General features: G+C 61.0%; 2 protein-coding genes across 5 annotated transcripts in view; one reads left to right on the top strand and one right to left on the bottom strand.

Moving 5' to 3' along the window:
• ESPN (espin) overlaps positions 1-6142 on the bottom strand; it is a 30698-nt gene extending 24556 nt beyond the window's left edge. For all 3 annotated transcript variants that reach the window (XM_060027986.1, XM_060028077.1, XM_060028167.1), the window contains exons 1-2: positions 5849-6142; positions 2605-2798 (exon numbers count right to left, since the gene is read on the bottom strand). In XM_060027986.1, the coding sequence (XP_059883969.1) occupies positions 2605-2798; positions 5849-6142 (488 nt within the window). The remainder of the gene's footprint in view (positions 1-2604; positions 2799-5848) is intronic.
• A 3135-nt stretch (positions 6143-9277) lies between these two features.
• HES2 (hes family bHLH transcription factor 2) lies at positions 9278-11851 on the top strand. Of its 2 annotated transcripts, none has more exons than XM_060027851.1 (4): positions 9278-9426; positions 9521-9616; positions 9932-10013; positions 10105-11851. In XM_060027851.1, the coding sequence occupies exons 1-4, from the start codon at positions 9382-9384 to the stop codon at positions 10353-10355; spliced, it is 474 nt and encodes a 157-aa protein (XP_059883834.1). In that variant the 5' UTR covers positions 9278-9381; the 3' UTR covers positions 10356-11851. The 2 variants fall into 2 exon arrangements, with proteins under 2 accessions (XP_059883834.1, XP_059883762.1); XM_060027779.1 differs by having other exon boundaries at positions 9914-10013.
• The last annotated feature ends 5690 nt before the right edge of the window (positions 11852-17541 follow it).

The following is a 17541-nucleotide window of genomic DNA, read 5'->3' as shown; positions in this document are numbered from 1 at the left end:
GGGCTGACCCTCCTGACTCTACCTCCCTCAGACCCAGGGCCTGAAACAGCCCCAGCCCAGCTCCTGCCAGCCCCGTGTTTCTAGCTGAAGGACTCTTTTCCCCAGGGGGCTCAGAGGGAGGGTCCCATGGGGCAGCAGCCCCGAGGTCACGGTGGCAATTCCTCTGCCTCTGGGAAGACTTGCCCAGTGGACTGGGAGAGACTGGAGGAGGGGTGAGTGGGTACAGGCCGTTCCTGCAGTCCTTTCTAATTCCCCAAGGTGCCGCCCAGCATTAGCTGGGCCCTCCCCCGAGGCCGCCCAGCCCTCCTGCGCCTCTGCAGCTTGTCATGGCCGTGGCTCATGGCTGCCCACAGCCTCCCGGGCAGGATCGGGTTTCCCACCGGTAGGAGCTCTCCCTCCATCACCTGCCGCCAGGGAGAGCTGAGCCCTTGTGAATAATTCACAGTGTTTCACAGCAGGCCAGGGAGGCTCAGGAGAGCAGGGCAACGGAGGCCTCTACAGCTAGGCTGCCTGGGTCCCCTGACTGCACACTGTGGCCTGGGGCAGCCTGCACCTGTGCCCCTCCCCAGCTCCCAGCCCTGGGGTCCCCCGCCTTGGAGGGCATGAGTCTCTACTTCCGAGTTAGGGTGTGGGCACTGGCCCCCAAAGCCCCCCGCCAGCAGGCCCTACCTCAATGCCCAGCACCCCCTCCTGCCTGAGCCCAGCCTGGCAATCACACAAAAGTGCCTCCTTATCAGCCAGGTCACGCGTCGTCACTGTGGGAATGGAGCCCCAGGCCTCTGTCCGCTTCCCTGAGATTCATGGGGGGCTGGTGGCCACAGAGCTGGTGCCAGGGCCCAATCACGGCCAGCACCACAGCCTGGCCTGGGAGCACCAGGGTCCCCCGGGCCCTGAGCCTTCGAGGGTGTCCCCAGCACAGCCAGAGGCTTCCTAAGGCTGGAACCCCAGCCCATGGAGGCTCATCGTAGGCCCCAGACTTCTCAGGGAGGAGGGGCTCAGGGGCCAGGCTGGGGCTTCACCCCTGCCCCCCACCAGCACTTCCCGGGGCGGGGCAGAGCCCCCTCAGTTCACACCATTGGAGCTAAGTTGGCATGGCCACCAGCCTGACTTCCTGGGGCCCATCATGCGTGATGGGGGAGGCCGGCGGGTGCGAGAGGAGGCTGCCTCTCTCCTCTTAGGGCCCCAGTGTCCTCCGTGATAAGTGATAAGTGAGGGGGTGGTGTCAGAACCACCTGGGTGGGGGGTGGGGACATGCACAGGGGCAGCGCCCCAGCCCCTACCTGGGGAGTCTATGTCGAGTCTGCGACCAGACCCCCAGGGTGCTGATGGCTGCAGGTTGGGAGCCTGCACTCGAGGGTGTTTGGGGCCTCCTCCTTGAAATCCCACTGATTTGGGTGTGACCCAGACCTTAGCTCGTCCAGGAGCAGAGGGTTCACGCCAGAGTGGTGCCCAGTGGCCTCTGGCAGGGATGGCTGTGAGGAGACCCCCGGCTGGTCTTGCACGAATCAAACCAGGGAACCCCTTGCTTAGCAAGAATGAGCCAGGCTCAGCCGTCCTGGTCCCGGCCTGGGGGCTTTGAGCTGCTCTGTATCCACACCGGCATGCCTGCACCCAAGGGGCTGCCAGACGCAGCCACCCTGCCAGCGGGCCACGGGGCCAGGCTGGCCTCCTGCTGCTCCCTGGTGCCCAGTGGCCGGGCAGGCACCCTTAGGAGTGGAGCCAGGGGTAAGGACAGACCCTCCCGCCCTGTGACTGCTCTCCTCCTGAGGCTGGGTCCTCTGTCACCACTTATTTCCCAGGTACCCCCTTGAACTGACGAAGGTCACCAGGCAGAGCCCCAGGGCCACTGATGTCCCACTCCCTCAGACAGGGTCTGGTGGCTTTCCCCCAGGACCCCTGCCTCCCTCTGGGTGCACCTGGCTCCCTCCCTCCCCCAGGACCCCGTCCCCACGACTCCCGTGCTCTTCAGTGAACCCCATTCTTCTGCACACCCCATCCCACCCTGGGGCGTGCCCAGCCCACTGCTCAGCTGCGTTCTCAGACCAGCCGCTCTCCTCGCGAGGGCCGGGGAGGTTCGGGAGCCCCATCCCCCTGGCGAGTGGGAATGAGCTGACCGGCCACAGGAGAGGACAAGCTGCCCTCTGACAGGCGGGGGCTGAGGGCCCAGGAGTCTCCCATCACTGCTGGGTAACTGACGTGGCTCCCCCTCCTTCTTGACTGGGGGTCGAGGAGACGCTCTTCACCCCTACGTCCCACTTAGGACAGTCTTGCAGATTAGCACAGGTCAGAGCCGGAGAGCCGCCTGCTGCAGGCTGGAAGCACCCTGGAGACGCACAAGGGGTCTGCGTGCACAGCCGCTGCGGCTCGAGTGCAGCTCGTACCGGGGGAGTGTCTGCTTGCAGGGCTCTGGGGCCTGTGTCTGCCCACCAGGAGGGGAGAACTTTCAGCTTCGGTGGGAGCTGTCTCTGGCCAGGCCCCTGGCCACGGGGATGGCCCAGAAGCACTAATTCCCCCGGCGTGCTGGAGGGGCAGGGCCGACTACAGGCACCCCCCAGAGCCCTGGCCCGCCCCACCCAGAGGCCCCCTGAAGCGGAGGGTCCTTACTCAGGGTGGTGGCCGACGAGGAGCCTCAGGGAGGGGAAGTCTCCTTTGGCGGCGGCGTAGTGAAGAGGCAGGGCGCCTGTGTCTGTGGCCATGGTGGGGTCCCCACCGCCATGACGCAGCAGCCAGTTCACCACCTCGGGGTGGCCGAAGCGGGCAGCCAGGTGCAGGACTGTGGCACCAGAGTTGTCTCTGTCCTGTGGGAGGAGAGCCCGTTAGTCCTAAGGCCTGGCCCTGCCCCCACCCCCCGCTCGGACCGCGTCCTGCATCCCACCAGCCACTGGGGCAGTTCTGTCCTCAGGCACCTGACTGGCCCTCTTTGAAGCTCAGTCCATAGCGGCAGCACGATGCCATCCATGCTGGGCTTTCTGAGGCCCGCAGGGCACGCTGTCATCGCCCCAGCAGGAGCACCTGCCTGTCACCCAGGTGCTCAGGGGACACCTGAGGGAGCCGCTGGGCCAGGAAGAGTGGGCTGTTGGGCCCTGCTGTCAGGGGTCGGGGGAGCAGCCCCTGCGCCCAACCCCTGCCTGCTCCCTCTCTTCGTCCCCAGGTCTCACAAGGGGAGAGGCCTCCGGGTTGACGCATGTCCAACGACCCAACCTCAGTGCAGAGAACTGCCCCATCACCAGCGGACTCCCTGCTCCCAGCCCCCTGCCCCGAACAGGCTATGTCCTTGCCGCTGGCTACTGGTGGGCAGTGCCGGGGCAGTCAGCAAGTGGTGGTACGTGTGGGATAGAGGCAGCCCCTGGGAAGGGCTTGGGCAAGACCCCTCCCAGGCACCCCAAAGGGGCTGATGGTTTAGGCCCAGGAGTGTTGAATGCGTCTTCCGTGAACATCCAGGTGTGCGTGTCTCTTGCGGGAGGGGGTTGGCAAACGCTGCTTATGTGACCTGCAGGCCAAGACGGACAGACACCCAGAAGGCTGGACTCAGAGGCTGGGAGTTTGGGACAGTGGGCACCGGTTCTAGAACAGAATGAGCTCCCAGCACTAAGCACGTGGGGGGACGGAGAGGTGGGCAGGGAGCTGGGCAGGGGCTCGGGGAAGGGGGTGGGGCAGCCGTGGACCTCCGCCCCCGCCCCGAGAGAGGGCATTTGGGAACAGGTGTGGCCGAGGCAGGGGGTGCTGGAGAGACCCTGAGCTTAAGGAAGGTGAATCTCAGTAGCATGAGAACCTCTGAAGCTCCTCTAAGAAATGCAGGGAAAAGAGGGGACAGAGGGAACAGGGCCCAGGGGCACGACGGGGAGGTCACAGTTAGGGGCTATGGGGTGGGGGACAAACAGACCGGCTGTTGGGCAAGAAGAGAGGCAGGGAGGAAGGGGGGGCAGAGAAAACAGTCCAGAGGAAGCGGAGGACGATGCTGAGACTCCTCTGTGTGTGGAATGCCTGGGGAAAACCAGAGACAGGTGCAGTCTGTCCTCCTGAGCCCAGGGGAAAAGGCTGGCTAGGGGTGACCCAGACAGGCCCATAGTGAAGTATGCCCTGTGCCCCAGCTCTTGAGAAAGGCCCTCACTTCCCACTGGCCTTGGGGATTGTGGGTCTGAGGCTCCAGGGGGTCCTGATGGCTCTGGGCCTCTGGGTGAGGGTGGCAGTAAGGAGAGAATCACAGGCCTCTGACCTGTCTCCAAGCTCCAACAGCTACGTAGGCCCCAGGAGCCTCACGTGCTATGGCCCGTACCCTAAAGCTGCTTATCTCCCTGAGCTGAGCAGGGCCCCGGATCTAGGTCATCCTCCCCCTACACACACACTTCGCCCCCAGCACCCAAGCCGCTGGGGCAAGAGGGTGGGAGACTTGATAAGCCGGGCACAAGGCCGCCTGCTCCTTGTGCTGGGGAGGCTTCTGGCCAAGGTCGGACACCGGGATCGGGAAGGCATGCCACCTCCCAAAAGAGTGGGCAGGGACCATGTGCCAGGAACTCCTGATAACAGAGCTAGCCCAGAGATAAGGGGCCAGGCCATCTCCCAGGAAGGGTGGGATGGGAGGCCTGGCCATCCTGAGGCCAGGAGGTGGGGGGATGGGGTCTGGGCACTGCCAGGACACAGCCAGCCAGCTCAGAGTCGGCCCTGCTTCCTCTCCTTCTGTATCCAGTTAACACAGTGGTCCTTGTAAGTGGGAAATCAGTTCTGTTCCTCCCTCCACTGGCTTTGCCCTACAACCACAGTATCGGGCAAATTCCTAACGCCAGCCTATGAGACCCTCTGGGACCCGGCCCTGCGGTTTTCTCCCTCCCTCACCCCGCTGCAAACATGCTCGCCTCCCTGCCGTCCCTGCTACAGGACAAGATGCGTCCCCCTCAGGGCTTTGTACTCCCTGCTCCTTGGGCTTGGAGTTCTCTGGTCATCACCTGGCCACTTCCCTCCCATCAGCCGAGACTCCCTTCAGAGGTCACTCCACGGAGGGGCCTTCCCTGGCCACCTTGCCCACGCAGCTCCCGTCGCTCCCCACCACGTGGCCTAGCAGTACCTGGCGTTACCTGGTTTACTTTCTAGACTGTGTGCTTGCTGTTCACTGCCCCCGTGGACTGGCGGCTCCCGGAGATCAGGGGCGCACCTGAATCCCCGGGCCTGGAACCTGCTGGATGCTCTGTGTCCAGCAGGATTCAGCAGGAGAGCTACACGTGAGGGCCTGAGCTGCCTTCTCCAGATCAGGAGAGGCCAGGTTGGCTAACACCAGCCTGGTGGCCATTGACTGAGACCCAGTGGGGTCTCAGGGCAGGAAGACTCGGGCTGGGCTGAAGCAGCTGGGAGGCCAGAAGGTGCCGATGTCCTGGGATCAGCTCAGGTCCTTGGGAGGCCCCCCCATTACCAGCCTGCACCCTCCCCTCGCCTTAGGGGCACACGCACCTCAGCCTGGGGTGGGCTGTAGGATTTTGTGCAAACCGCCCCCACCCCACCCCGGCCCCCTGCCACTTCCCAGACCTGATCCTGGAGGACATGGGCTTCTGACTCCAGGCCCTTTGTCCCCCTCCCCTGCCCACTCTCCAGGACTCCCTGGATCACTGTGTTCCCCCCCCCCCCAGTTGAGCCCCATTCCATTCTGGTTTCCTATCACCCAGATGCTCTTCTAGGCAGTGGCCAGGGCTTGCCAGGGCATCTGCCCGGGTACTCTCAACCCGGGGAGCCCACCCCGCCCCAAGCCCTCTGGAGGGAGCTCCCAAGCCCACCCCCCTTAAGACCCGAGGGCTCCAGACCAGAACTCTCTCCTGGGGAGAAAGCCCCCCCGGGTGCCCCGTGCGCGGCGCGGACTCACCTGCACTCTGCAGCCGCCCTGAGAGAGCAGCCACATCAGGCAGCTGAGGTGGCCGGTGGCGGCGGCGTCGTGGGCCGGCGTGGCGCCGTTGCGCGCGCTGGCCGCTGCGGGCAGACCGGCCTCCTCCACCAGGAAGCGCAGACAATGCAGCTTGCCGGCGCGGGCCGCGTGGTGCACTGGCAACGCGTCCAGCGGGTCGCGCAGCGAGGGCCCCAGCAGGCGGGCGGCGTGCAGGGACCTCAGCACGTCCAGGTCGCCCTGGCGCGCCGCCTGAAGCGTCCGCTCCAGGGCCATGGTGCCGCCCGCGGCGCCGCGACCCGGGGCTCAGCGCGGCTCCCGGGGCGCCATGCGTCTGTCCTCGGGCACCGGGAGAGCCCGCGGCGCGACCGTCGGGGCCTGCGAGTGGGGAGGCGGAGCGGCTGCCGGCCCGGCCTCGGCCCCGCGCTGCCTCGCCCGCTCCGCTCCGCCTCCGCCGCGCTCTGGGGCTGGGGGCCCCCGCGGCGCCCAGCCTAAGCCTCGGGCCCGCCCCCCGCGCCGCCTCCGCCCGGCCCCGCCCGCCGCGGTCCGAGTCCCCCGCCCGCCCGCCAGCCGCAGCAGCGCCGAGGGCCGGACTCCGGTGACAGAGGCGGTGCGCCCAGGGACTTCTCTCCATATTTACCTCCGGTCGAAAAGCAGACCCCGGGACTTCCCTTGCTCGTACAGTGGTCAAGAATCGGCGCTCCCAATGCGTGGGGCGCGGGTTCGATCCCTACTCGGAGAAATAAGATCCCACAGGCCGCGCCGTGCAGCCAAAATATTAAAAAAAAAAAGCAGACCCCGGTGATCAGAGCCGTCCATGCGCTGGCGGGCAGAGCCCCCAGACGAACTGATTCATCCACTCAGTGCCAGTTCCTAGGCGCTGGGGGACACGAGCCAGCAAACGATGACCGCAGTTCCAGAGAGTGACAAGTGTGATCAGAGCAGGAAAACGGGGACTTAGTAAGTTGTAGGGGCTACGTGGGCAGTCGGGGAAAGGGGAGGTGCGGTGGGCTGGGCTTTATTCAAAGGTGCGTACGTAGGCGCATTCCAGGCGTGCGAGACTTCAAGGGCAAAGGCCGTGTGCTAGGAACAGGCCTAACAAGTCCCTCAGGGGCTCTGGGGCTCTGGGTCTATGCCCTGGCAGGTGGCCATGGGTGCTGGGCGCTCAGCCCTCCTCGGTCCCTCCAGACCCCCAAGAACTGCCCACGTATCCTCCCCGAGGCAGGGAGGGAGAGAAGGGGAAAAGGACAGTAATGCCTGGTGGGCTCCGGTTTCCGGATCTAGAGCCCCTGGCCTCAGAGAGCACCCAGAGCTGCCGCTGGCTGTCTGTCTGAGATGGGGGAGTCAATCGTGAGCTCGAGGGCCCGGGGCTGCCGAATGGAGAGAGACGGGAAAGCAAGGGCTGGGGGGCAATGGGGAGGTGCGCCAGAGCAGCTGCCCGGAGAGCAGGGCCAGGACCCCTCCCCAAGGGGACAGGATGGCCCTGGGAGGGCAGCGGGCCAGAAGAGCACACATGCGCCAAACCACCCTGCCTGCTTGGCCGGAAGCCCTTCGTGGGAGCTGGAGGGAGGCACAGCAGGCTGGACAGGAGGGAGAACTGCTAGAAGATAGGAGCTGTGTAGCTGTGGGAGCACAGTCAGCACATCGGCAACTTTGAAACATCCTGTGCCCTTCCTCCCCGCCCTCCCCGTCACCCCCCACCTCCCCACTGAAGCCCTGTGAGGGCTGTGCACTGGGCTATTTCACCCAGCGGGTAGCAGGACAGGCACAGGATGGTGCTGGAAATGCCTTAGAGGGAAGAGGCTTCCGGGAACAGTGGGAATCCAAGTCCCTGGGACCAACACCAGGTGGCGCCACGTGCAATGGGCTCCTGTGCTCCATGGCACCCGCCTAAACTGGAGCCTCTGGGCCTGAGTGGCCAGGTGGGTTTCCAGCCACTTTCACCATGCCAGACCTGCCTCACTCTCCCATGGGACCTATGACGGCTGGGGTCTGGGACCCCTACCCAAGGCGACAAGGGGAGGAGGCCGGCCCATAGGTACCCTGAGCTCAACGATTCAATTTGAGGAGACAGTGGCTCAGGCATGCCCAGGCTCTGCTCCGCTAGATGTGTTGACTTAGTCTCATAGTTAGGACTGTTAGGGGGATAATGGAAAGGAGGGCCGAAAGGCGCTTGACATACAGCATGTGCTCCATAAGTGGTGGCCAGTCAGGTACGGGTGGCGTGAGCTCCCACTCGCCCGGATGCTCCGGGCTCCTTCCTGATGGGCGCGCTGGTCTTCTCAAGCCCTGCTTGGGGAGCACGCGGCCGAGGGGACTTAGGCGGAGCGTCGAAGGTGGCGCGCGGAGATGGGGTTTGCGCGGCGGAGGGGAGGGGCCCCGTCCAGCACCCAGGACAGCGCCGGTAGGCTCCGCCCTGTGGTTCCTCCTCCCGGCCTGGCTAGGTGGGTCCAGCCCGCCATCCGCCCGCGGGTCGGCCCGGCAGTCCGCCAGCCGGTTGACGGAGGGCAGTTCCGAGCAGATGGGCGGGGGACGCCCAGCCAGTTTGCGGCAGCACCAGCTACGCGGCGAGGAGGCGGGCCCGGACGGAGGAGATGGGCAGCAAAGAGCTGGCGCCCAGGACTGCCCCGCCCCGCCCGTCACGTGAGCTCCGCCGGTCCTGTAGGTGGGAGCCCGGAGCTGGAGCCAGTGAAATGAAAATGAGTTCCGGGCGCTCCTGGGTTGCCTCGTTTTCTCTGGGCCTCAGTTTCCCCGTTCAAAACCGAGGACAGGGGAACCAGGTGGTCCCTAACTCGGTGAGGGCCGGAGAATTCTATGCAGCCACCGGGGCCCTAGTTCTGCCTGGCCAGTTTCCAGTCGTTAGAGCTGGAGCAAGTTGAGGTCTCTTTCCGGGCCTCAGTCTCCCCTTACAGCCCCGCAGAACAACTGGTGGGCCGAGTCCCTCCCCATAGTAGAAACCCGAGTGGTAGCTCCGTGAGGCCCGGGACTTGGGGCTCCTGCCGCCGCTGGGTAACCTGCCCAAGCCCAGGGCGGGGCTCAGAGGAGGCGCTGATCCCGAATGAGGGAAGAAGGGCGGCGTTGGACAAGAAGGGACAAGGGCCTGGCGCCACCCGCTCGCCTCCTGCCCGAGGGTCAGGGCAGCGAGGGCTTCGATGGCGCCCACACACACCCCTGCAGGTGCTCTGGGAGGAGGGCGCCCCGGGATCGCAGCAGATGGGACTCGAAGGCCTGGAGCGGGAACTCGGGGCCTCCGCCGTGCCCCCTTCCGCCCCAACCCCGCGCAGGAACAAAGGCGGAAGTGGGACCCACAGGCGGACTGGCTCCGCGGGGCGGGACGGGGCGGAGCGGGCGCGCTGCCTCCTTAAAGCCGGGCTGCGGGCGTGGCGCGCGCTCCACTGGCGTCTGCTCCGGCCGCGCACCACACCTCTCTGCGGGCCTCGGTCTGCGCTCGGTGTCTGGGCGGGCACAAGTCTCCCACGCGCGGGCCCGGCAGCGGCGCCGCTTTCCCGCCGAGCATGGGGCTGCCTCGGAGGGCAGGGGACCCGGCGGAGCTGCGCAAGGTAGGAGCCGGGGCCTGGCGGCAGGGCGCAGAGCGGCGGGGGCGGGGGCCTGGACGGCGACCCTTGTAACCGCGGCCTTCGCGCCCGCCTGCAGAGCCTGAAGCCACTGCTGGAGAAGCGCCGCCGCGCGCGCATCAACGAGAGCCTGAGCCAGCTCAAGGGCCTCATCCTGTCGCTGCTGGGCAGGGAGGTGAGTGCCGGGGCGCTCGGTTACAGGCCGGGCGCACTGGGGCTGGGGGTAGGGGGCTCCCGGGGCGCGGGGCGAGGAGGCCTGGCGGGCCGAGATGCCCTTGCCGGAGAAGCCGACGAGGGGACAACGCGCGGCGCCCGAGGCTGAGCCCGGGTAGGACAGGCTCGGCGGAGCCGACCCACCGCGGGCTACGGCAGGCCCGGCACCAGCTCCTGGGAGCGCGGTACTCACGGCAGCCTGCCGGAGCTCTGTCTTGTTTGTCCCTTTCTCTGTCCCTCTCCTTCTGGCCGGACGCAGAGCTCCCACTTCTCGAAGCTGGAGAAAGCGGACATCCTGGAAATGACCGTGCGCTTCCTGCAGGAGCTGCCTGCGTCCTCCTGCCCGACGGCAGCGCCCAGTGAGTGACCCTGCCCCGCCCCGCCCCGGCCCGGCTCCGCGCCCCGCGCCCCTCACTCCACCCCGCGCCTCATGCCTTTCTCCGTCCGCAGCGCCCTCCGACAGCTACCGCGAGGGCTACCGAGCCTGCCTGGCGCGCCTGGCCCGCGTGCTACACACCCGCCGTGTCCTGGAGCCCGCCGTGAGCGCTCGCCTGCTGGAGCACTTGCGCCGGAGGGCGGCCAGCGCCACCCCCGACGGCGGGCGCGCGGGGAACTCCTGCGGCCCGCCCGCGCCCTCCCCGCCGCCCGCGCCCTTGCCACCTGCGCCTCCTCGGGATCCAGGCCTCTGGCGGCCCTGGTAGTCCCCTGGCCGGCCCACGGGACCCTGCTGACAGCGTGGGACCAGGAATGCTGGACAGACTGAGGAAGCGCTTGGTGGCGGCTTTCCTTCCCACCACGGGGGACCAGCCTGGTACCTACAACCTGGCCAGACCCGGATGTTTGTGAGCTGTGTGGCAGACTGACCTCCATGGAGGCTCAGGAAATAAGAGGAGAGGCCCACTCTCAGTCCCAACTTGGGGTGTCTGGGCTAGAGGTGAAGGGGCAGGTGGCTGCAGGGAGAAGAAAAAGCCTCCCACCCCAGTTGGTGGAAGGGTTCTAGAGCTGGGCCAGCCACTGCTGCCTGGGCAGCCCACACACCTGCCCCAGTGCTGGCACCAACCCAAGGGCTGGGCCAGGAGCTCACCTGAGCCAGGTGCAGCAGTCTGCTCTGACTGGTCACCACCCTCCCAGCCCTGCTTGAACCTGCCTTCTCGCCAGCTCAGCTTGCTAACCTCTGGGCACACAGCAGCAATGGCCTGAGGGGCTTTGAAGGCTGGGGAGCCATGACCTCCACTCCTGGGCTCCCTGCCTAAAGCTTCCAATTATAGGGACAGGATGCAGCTGGGGCTCTGTGTCCCTGGGGGTGGGGACTTCTTTAGGTAGTCTTGGGGAGGATTTATTTCCCCAAGCATTAAGTTAACACCTGTGTACCACACACCAGGCCAGGTGGTCTTGGGGTGTGAAAAAGGGGTGGGACAAGAATGAGGGTACCCTGTGGCCTTAAGGAAGCTTGCCACCTTGAAGGGCCCAGGTCCAGCACAGAGCTGGTGTGCCAGTGTGAGGTGAGCAGGTCCCATGTCCTGGAGCAGCAGAAATTCAAGGGGTGACACAGCAGGTTAAGGAACAGGAATCCGCCTTTCTCATTTTCTCTTTTGAACTGCTCTCTGCTACTGTCAGGACAGATAACTGGAAGCAACTTGTTCTTAAGACTTTCCTTTCCTCCCCATGGAAGCCAGAGAGCCTTCAAAGGTCCAGGGGTGGTGGTGGGGTGCTGTGGAGCCCAGGAGAAGGCCGGAGCATCTGTGGCCCACTCTCAGTCGTGTTCCCAGCATCTCATGGGGATTCGCTGAGCATTTGTGGGAGGTTGCGAGTCCTCCCCCCGGTCTCCGGTCCAACAGCCTGTGCACTAGGACCAGGGCACTAGGAGCAAGAAGATAGAGCTGATGGGGGGGGGGTCACTAAATTGAGCTATGCCATATAAACCCATGATGACCATGGCACCGATTCTGGTGGCAGGATGTGGGGAAGCGGTGGGCATTACTGAAGAAGTCAATGTGAAGACAGCAGGTGAGCCCCCAGCAAGGTGGGCTGTCCTACCGCCTGTCTGGGCCCAGCTGGCTGGACTGTAAGCTCCTGCGGGGCAGGGCTGGGGCTGAGTGTACCGCTCTGTCCCCAAGGAACTCGGCACGTGGTGGGTCCTCAATAAACATGGTGAGCCAACGAAAGGGTGATGTGACGGGCCCACACTCTACTGAACCCTGACAGACTGGCTGTTGCCTCAACTCCTATCCCCCGAGCCCTAATATCACTTTGAAAAGCTGCCACACCAGAGCATGAGCTCCCCGGGACAAATGTGGGGAAGGGTGTGGAGAGTAGGGAGGGCAGTTCCTGGGAATGCAAGCCTGCTTTCCTGAGCTGCCAGGAACGAGTGGAGGGGGCCACGTAACCCACAAGCCCACGCTCACCGCGAGAGTTCAGGTTTCCCCCTCAGGTCAAGGACTCCCATCCATCGGCACAAACTGGGCAGACTCCTTGTCCCTTTAAATAAGAACTTTCAGTATGGGTCGAAATTCGGTAAAAACTGACCAACCAGAGGCCCCTCTCCTCCTTTCCACCACTGCTTGCTTCTGAGCCCCATCTGGGTCCCCAACTCTGTGACTCTCGTTGATCTGACCCCAATCAAGCCACAGTCCAAGCAGTCAGGGACGGGGCATGTAGGTAGGCCAGTGACACACAGGGTCAGGTATTCTGGGGATCTGAGCCGGAGGCCAGTCAGGCCTTGGCAAGGAGCTGAGACATGCCTGGGTGGGTGAGGCTCTGGGCCTGAGGCGAGAAGCCAGTTTCCCAGCAGGGACGTGCAAGACCTGACTAGGAGGTCTCAGCTGGTCCTCTGAGTTGGGCCTGTGAAATAGGGACGCCCACATCCCTCCCCTACAGGGCCCCTGCGGGCGCCTCCCCCTGGCAGCTCCCCAGGTATTCCCAGAGCCCCGTCTCATGGCCAAAGGTGAGCCGAGGGCAGAGCGGGCTGCTTCTGCGTGGGTGGGAAGCCGCCTCGCTCGGGGGCATTTAATGACCCTTCTAAGGCTCACAGAGTGCCCAGTGAACAGCTCTTGCAATGTCCTCTCTGTTCTGGTCCCGTGACGACCGAGTCTAACTCTGTCTGGTTATCACGCTTGGTTAGAGGCAAGGCTCCCATGTCTCATAAACCAGTGGGTGAAATGGACCAATGACCTAAGGACAATCAGAGCACTGAGCTGTCGGGGAGGTTCCGGCTGGGGCCAGGCCCCACCTGTCCCCTAGCAGCAGTTGATGTGGAGAGGGCAGATCTCGTTTCCATGAGGATAAAGAGCAGGTTGCCAAGGAGGACTCCTCTAATAAACATTTACAAATTACTCTGCTCCACCTGTGAAGCCCAGACTCTGAGGATGAGTCTTCCACTGGTTTATCCGGAATAGGATCAGAATGAACATAGCCTGCGGGGAACGTCTGGAAAAATCTGTGGCTTTGAAGAATCCTCGCCACCGTGCTTTGGGGTGACCACTCTGGAGACAGCGGCAGCACGTCCCCATCATGTGCAGGCAGCCACCTCCTACTCGAAACATCAATAAGCAGCCATATTTACTTTTTTTTTTTTACTTTTTTTTTTTTGGCCTTGTCGCAAGGCTTGTGGGATCTTAGTTCCCTGACCAGGGATTGAACCCTTGCCCCCTGCATTGGCAGTGCAGAGTCTTAACCACTGGACCGCCAGGGAAGACTCCATATTTAATTTAATTTTTTTTTTTTTTGCGGTACGTGGGCCTCTCACTGTTGTGGCCTCTCCCGTTGCGGAGCACAGGCTCCGGACGCGCAGGCTCAGCGGCCATGGCTCACGGGCCCAGCCGCTCCGCGGCATGTGGGATCTTCCCGGACCGGGGCACGAACCCGTGTCCCCTGCATCGGCAGGCGGGCTCTCAACAACTGCGCCACCAGAGAAGCCCTAATTTTTTTTTAATTAATTTTTGGTTGCGTTGCGTCTTTGTTGCTGTGCACGGGCCTTCTCTAGTTGCAGCGAGTGTGGCCTACTCTTCGTTGCGGTGTGCGAGCTTCTCACTGCAGTGGCTTCTCTTGTTGTGGAGCACAGGCTCTAGGCGTGCTGGCTTCAGTAGTTGTTGCACACGGGCTCAGCAGCTGTGGCTTGTGGGCTCCAGAGTGCAGGCTCAGTAGTTGTGGCAAACGGGCTTAGCTGCTCCGTGGCACGTGGGATCTTCCCGGAACGGGGCTCAAACCCGTGTCCCCTGCATTGGCAAGCAGATTCTTAAACACTGAGCCACCAGGGAAGTCCCCCATATTTACTTTTTAAAAACACACCAGGGTGGGACTTCTCTGGTGGTCCAGTGGTTAAGACTCTGTGGTTCCAATTCAGGGGGCGCCGGTTCGATCCCTGGTTGGGGAACGAAGATCCCACATGCCACGCGGCACAGCCAAAAAATTAAAAATAAAGTGACAAGAGATTGTTAAAGCAATAATTGGTTATTTAACACACACACACACACACACACACACACACACACACACACACACACCAGCTTGCTATAGCCGGTCCAGAGAACTAACCCACCCAATGGTGTTATTTCCCTTGGTTTTACTTTTTGCCTGGCCCCCTTCCCCGTGTGGGTGCATCTCTGGGGTGCTGGGTGCCTGCGTGTGCGTGTGCGTCCCTGTGCAGCCAGGTGGCCACGCTGCAGAGAGCTGCTCGGGCACTCGATGTTGGGGAGAAGGCAGCCACCCACTGAGGGTTCCCAGTGAGGAACTGGTTTCACTCTGGGTTTTGAGAGGCCCTGGCAAAAGCCCCAGCCACTTAAAGCAGCTGTAATAAAACTCTGAATGGTTTCAGGAGCGTGAGAAGGGCGCTAGAGGGCACACCCTAGGTGCACACGTGGTGTCTTGTCACCAAAGGGCCATTGGGGGGCAGTAGGGAGCAAGGGCTGGTGGCTGGTCCCACGACCGCGTTTCGTGAGCGAGGGGTTCCCTGGCCTGGGGGCTAAGGAAGGAGATTTCCAGCTGAACATGTGCCTGCCGCTGGTTCTGTTTGGAGGGAGGGCCCAAGAGCCGCCTGTCTTGGTGCTCGGTGAATTAAAAACCTCGGGGAACACAGGACAAAGTTCTTAAAGAACAAAGAACCATTCTGGACCTCAGAAATCAGAGACAGATTCAGGTTTTATGGGGACTGCATTTTGAGGCCCTAAGTAAGAAAACATGTAAAATTATGAGTATAGATTTAGGATGGAAGTGAATATTTATTCAGAAGGAAAAAATGAGTCACTTCAAACTAGTGGTGCCTGCAGGTTGATGTCCCATCCCTTTTGGTTTCTCCTTAAGCAATTTACCAACATGCTTCCATAAATACGCTTCCTGGTGACAATCCTGGCCTCCCCCTGCTCCTAGAATTTTTTTAATTTAATCCTGGACCCTCGGCAGTAAAAGCACAGAGTCCTAACCACTGGACTGCGAGGGAACTCCCTCCTAGAACATTCTACTACCTGTCCTTGCTTGTGGGCGATCCAAGCTTAAGCCTCATCAGCCTCATGGTAAATCCACCTCTACCCAGAATGGGCTCTGGGTCTCCTTCAATGACGATAACAAGACAAATGCCTTCCATTTGCTTCTTCCACCCGTTTCAGGCTAAATATTACAAGGTATAGACTCACACAAACATTGACATCATTCACGGCAATTTTTTGCACCACCTGGAAAGCTTGTTAAATGCAGATTTCTGAGTCCCACCTCCAGGGGTTCTGATTCCCAGTGTTTGAGTCAATAGCCTCATACCTTTCACCTGATGGGGGGGTCAATCTGCTTGAGCGGAAACTCCCTGGCGGTCCAGTGGTTAGAACTCGCCACTTTCACTGCCGAGCGCATGGTGCTCAATCTCTGGTCGGGGAACTAAGATCCCATGGTGAGGCAAAAAAAAAAAATATATATATATATACTTCAGCAAAGAGGCCACTCCTGAGTGTGGGGGCAGCTGGGGTCTGGGCTGGGCGGGGGTGGGAATGGGAAGTTAGCATTCAGCTGGGTACAGAGTGTCCGTTTTGCAGGATAAGAAGAGTTCTGGAGATGGAATGGTGGTCACGGTTGCACAGCACTGTGAATGTACTTAATACCTCTGAACTGCACATGTAAAAATTGTTGAGATGCTAAATTTTATGTGTATTTTACCAACAAACAGTAAACCAAAAGATACCTTATCTGGAATTGGGGCAGCTACTCAACTGGGTCCTCTGGGATCCATCTGGTTTCTCAGGAACCAGACTGGTCAAGTAAATGAAGCTGCGATGCATCCTTTAGGTCTTTTAAGTCTGGCGTTAATTCTTGCCACTCTAGGAATCTACATTGTTTTGATTTACTATCTTGGTTGGGGGCAATTTGGAAGTTTGCACTTTTTTTAAAACAATGTGTTAGTAATTTATTTTTATTTATTTATTTTTGGCTGCATTGGTCTTCGTTGCTGCGTGTGGGCTTTCTCTAGTTGTGGCGAGTGGGGGCTACTCTTCATTGAGGCGCACGGGCTTCTCATTGTGGTGGCTTCTCTTGTTGTGGAGCATGGGCTCTAGGCATGCGGGCTTCAGTAGTTGTGGCACGCAGGCTCAGTAGTTGTGGCTTGCGGGCTCTAGAGTGCAGGCTCAGTAGTTGTAGCGCATGGGCTTAGTTGCTCCGCGGCATGTGAGATCTTCCCGGACCAGGGATTGAACCTGTGTCTCCTGCATTGGCAGGCGGATTCTCAACCTCTGCGCCACCAGGGAAGTCCTGGGACCTGGCTATTTAATCCGGAACCACTCAGTCTAGGAATTTAGTCCAGCAGGTGGTCAGAGCCAGGTTTTTTGTGTCCTGGATTTGTCCCCCAATCAGATTTTGAGCTTTCTGAAGAACAGAATGGGGACTTCCCTGGTGGTCCAGTGGTTAAGACTCCACGCTCCCAATGCAGGGAACTAGATCCCGCATGCCACAACTAAAATATCCCACATGCCGCAACTAAAGTTCCCACACGCTACAATGAAAATTCCGAGTGCCACAATTAAGACCCGGTGCAGCCAAATAAATAAATATTAGAAAAAGAAAAGAACAGAATATCTCCAACTCTCCTGGTGATGTGCCCACCTATACAAGTAGGGCAGGGCCTCAGGAAATCCTCATTCCATTGCACTGTCTGGGAAGGGTTGTTTAGAGAGAAAGAATGAGCAGGGAAGGTGACCACAGAGAGGAAGAGAGGCCCTAACTTATTCGTGTGCTGGGGCCCTTACTTTCATTATCTCATTTAATCTTCCTAAAGGTCTGGAAGGTGAGTATTATTACACCCATTTAACAGATAAGGAATTTGCCTTGCCTAAGGCTCCAAAGCTGGCTGTTGCTCCCGGGTCCCATCATAAGAAATCCATCCATTTCAGGACCCATACTGCGAAGACGTGGTGGTTAAATAGGGTTGGTGACCCTAGATGCTTGCACACTAGAAAACGAAACTTTTAGTGTAATAATCTTGAAATGATAGACATGATCGGTCAGCTCCCTCTGTTCCTGGGACTTAGAGATGTGTGGTGGGCCGCCTCGCTGGTCTGGTAATGCAGGAGTAACCAGGATGAGTTATTTCAGTATAAATGGGTGAGCTTGAGTTCCATGGGTTATGATTTTTAAAAATCTGACTACAGAAGCAATTTATGTATATTGTAAAAAATTGGGAGAAAGTCAAGTCTCATACGGAGTAATGGCTCTCTGAAATTACAGCACATTGGGACTTCCCTGGTGGTGCACTGGTTAAGAATCCCCCTGCCAACGTCGGGGACACGGGCTCCAGCCCTGCTCCGGGAAGATCCCATATGCCACAGAGCAACTAAGCCCGTGCACCACAACTACTGAGCCCACGTGCCACAACTCCTGAAGCCCCCATGCCTAGAGTCCGTGCTCCACAACAAA

This window comes from Delphinus delphis, chromosome 1 (assembly GCF_949987515.2).
Source record: "Delphinus delphis chromosome 1, mDelDel1.2, whole genome shotgun sequence".
Taxonomy (NCBI): domain Eukaryota; kingdom Metazoa; phylum Chordata; class Mammalia; order Artiodactyla; family Delphinidae; genus Delphinus; species Delphinus delphis.
This window is presented reverse-complemented; position numbering and strand designations above follow the sequence as displayed.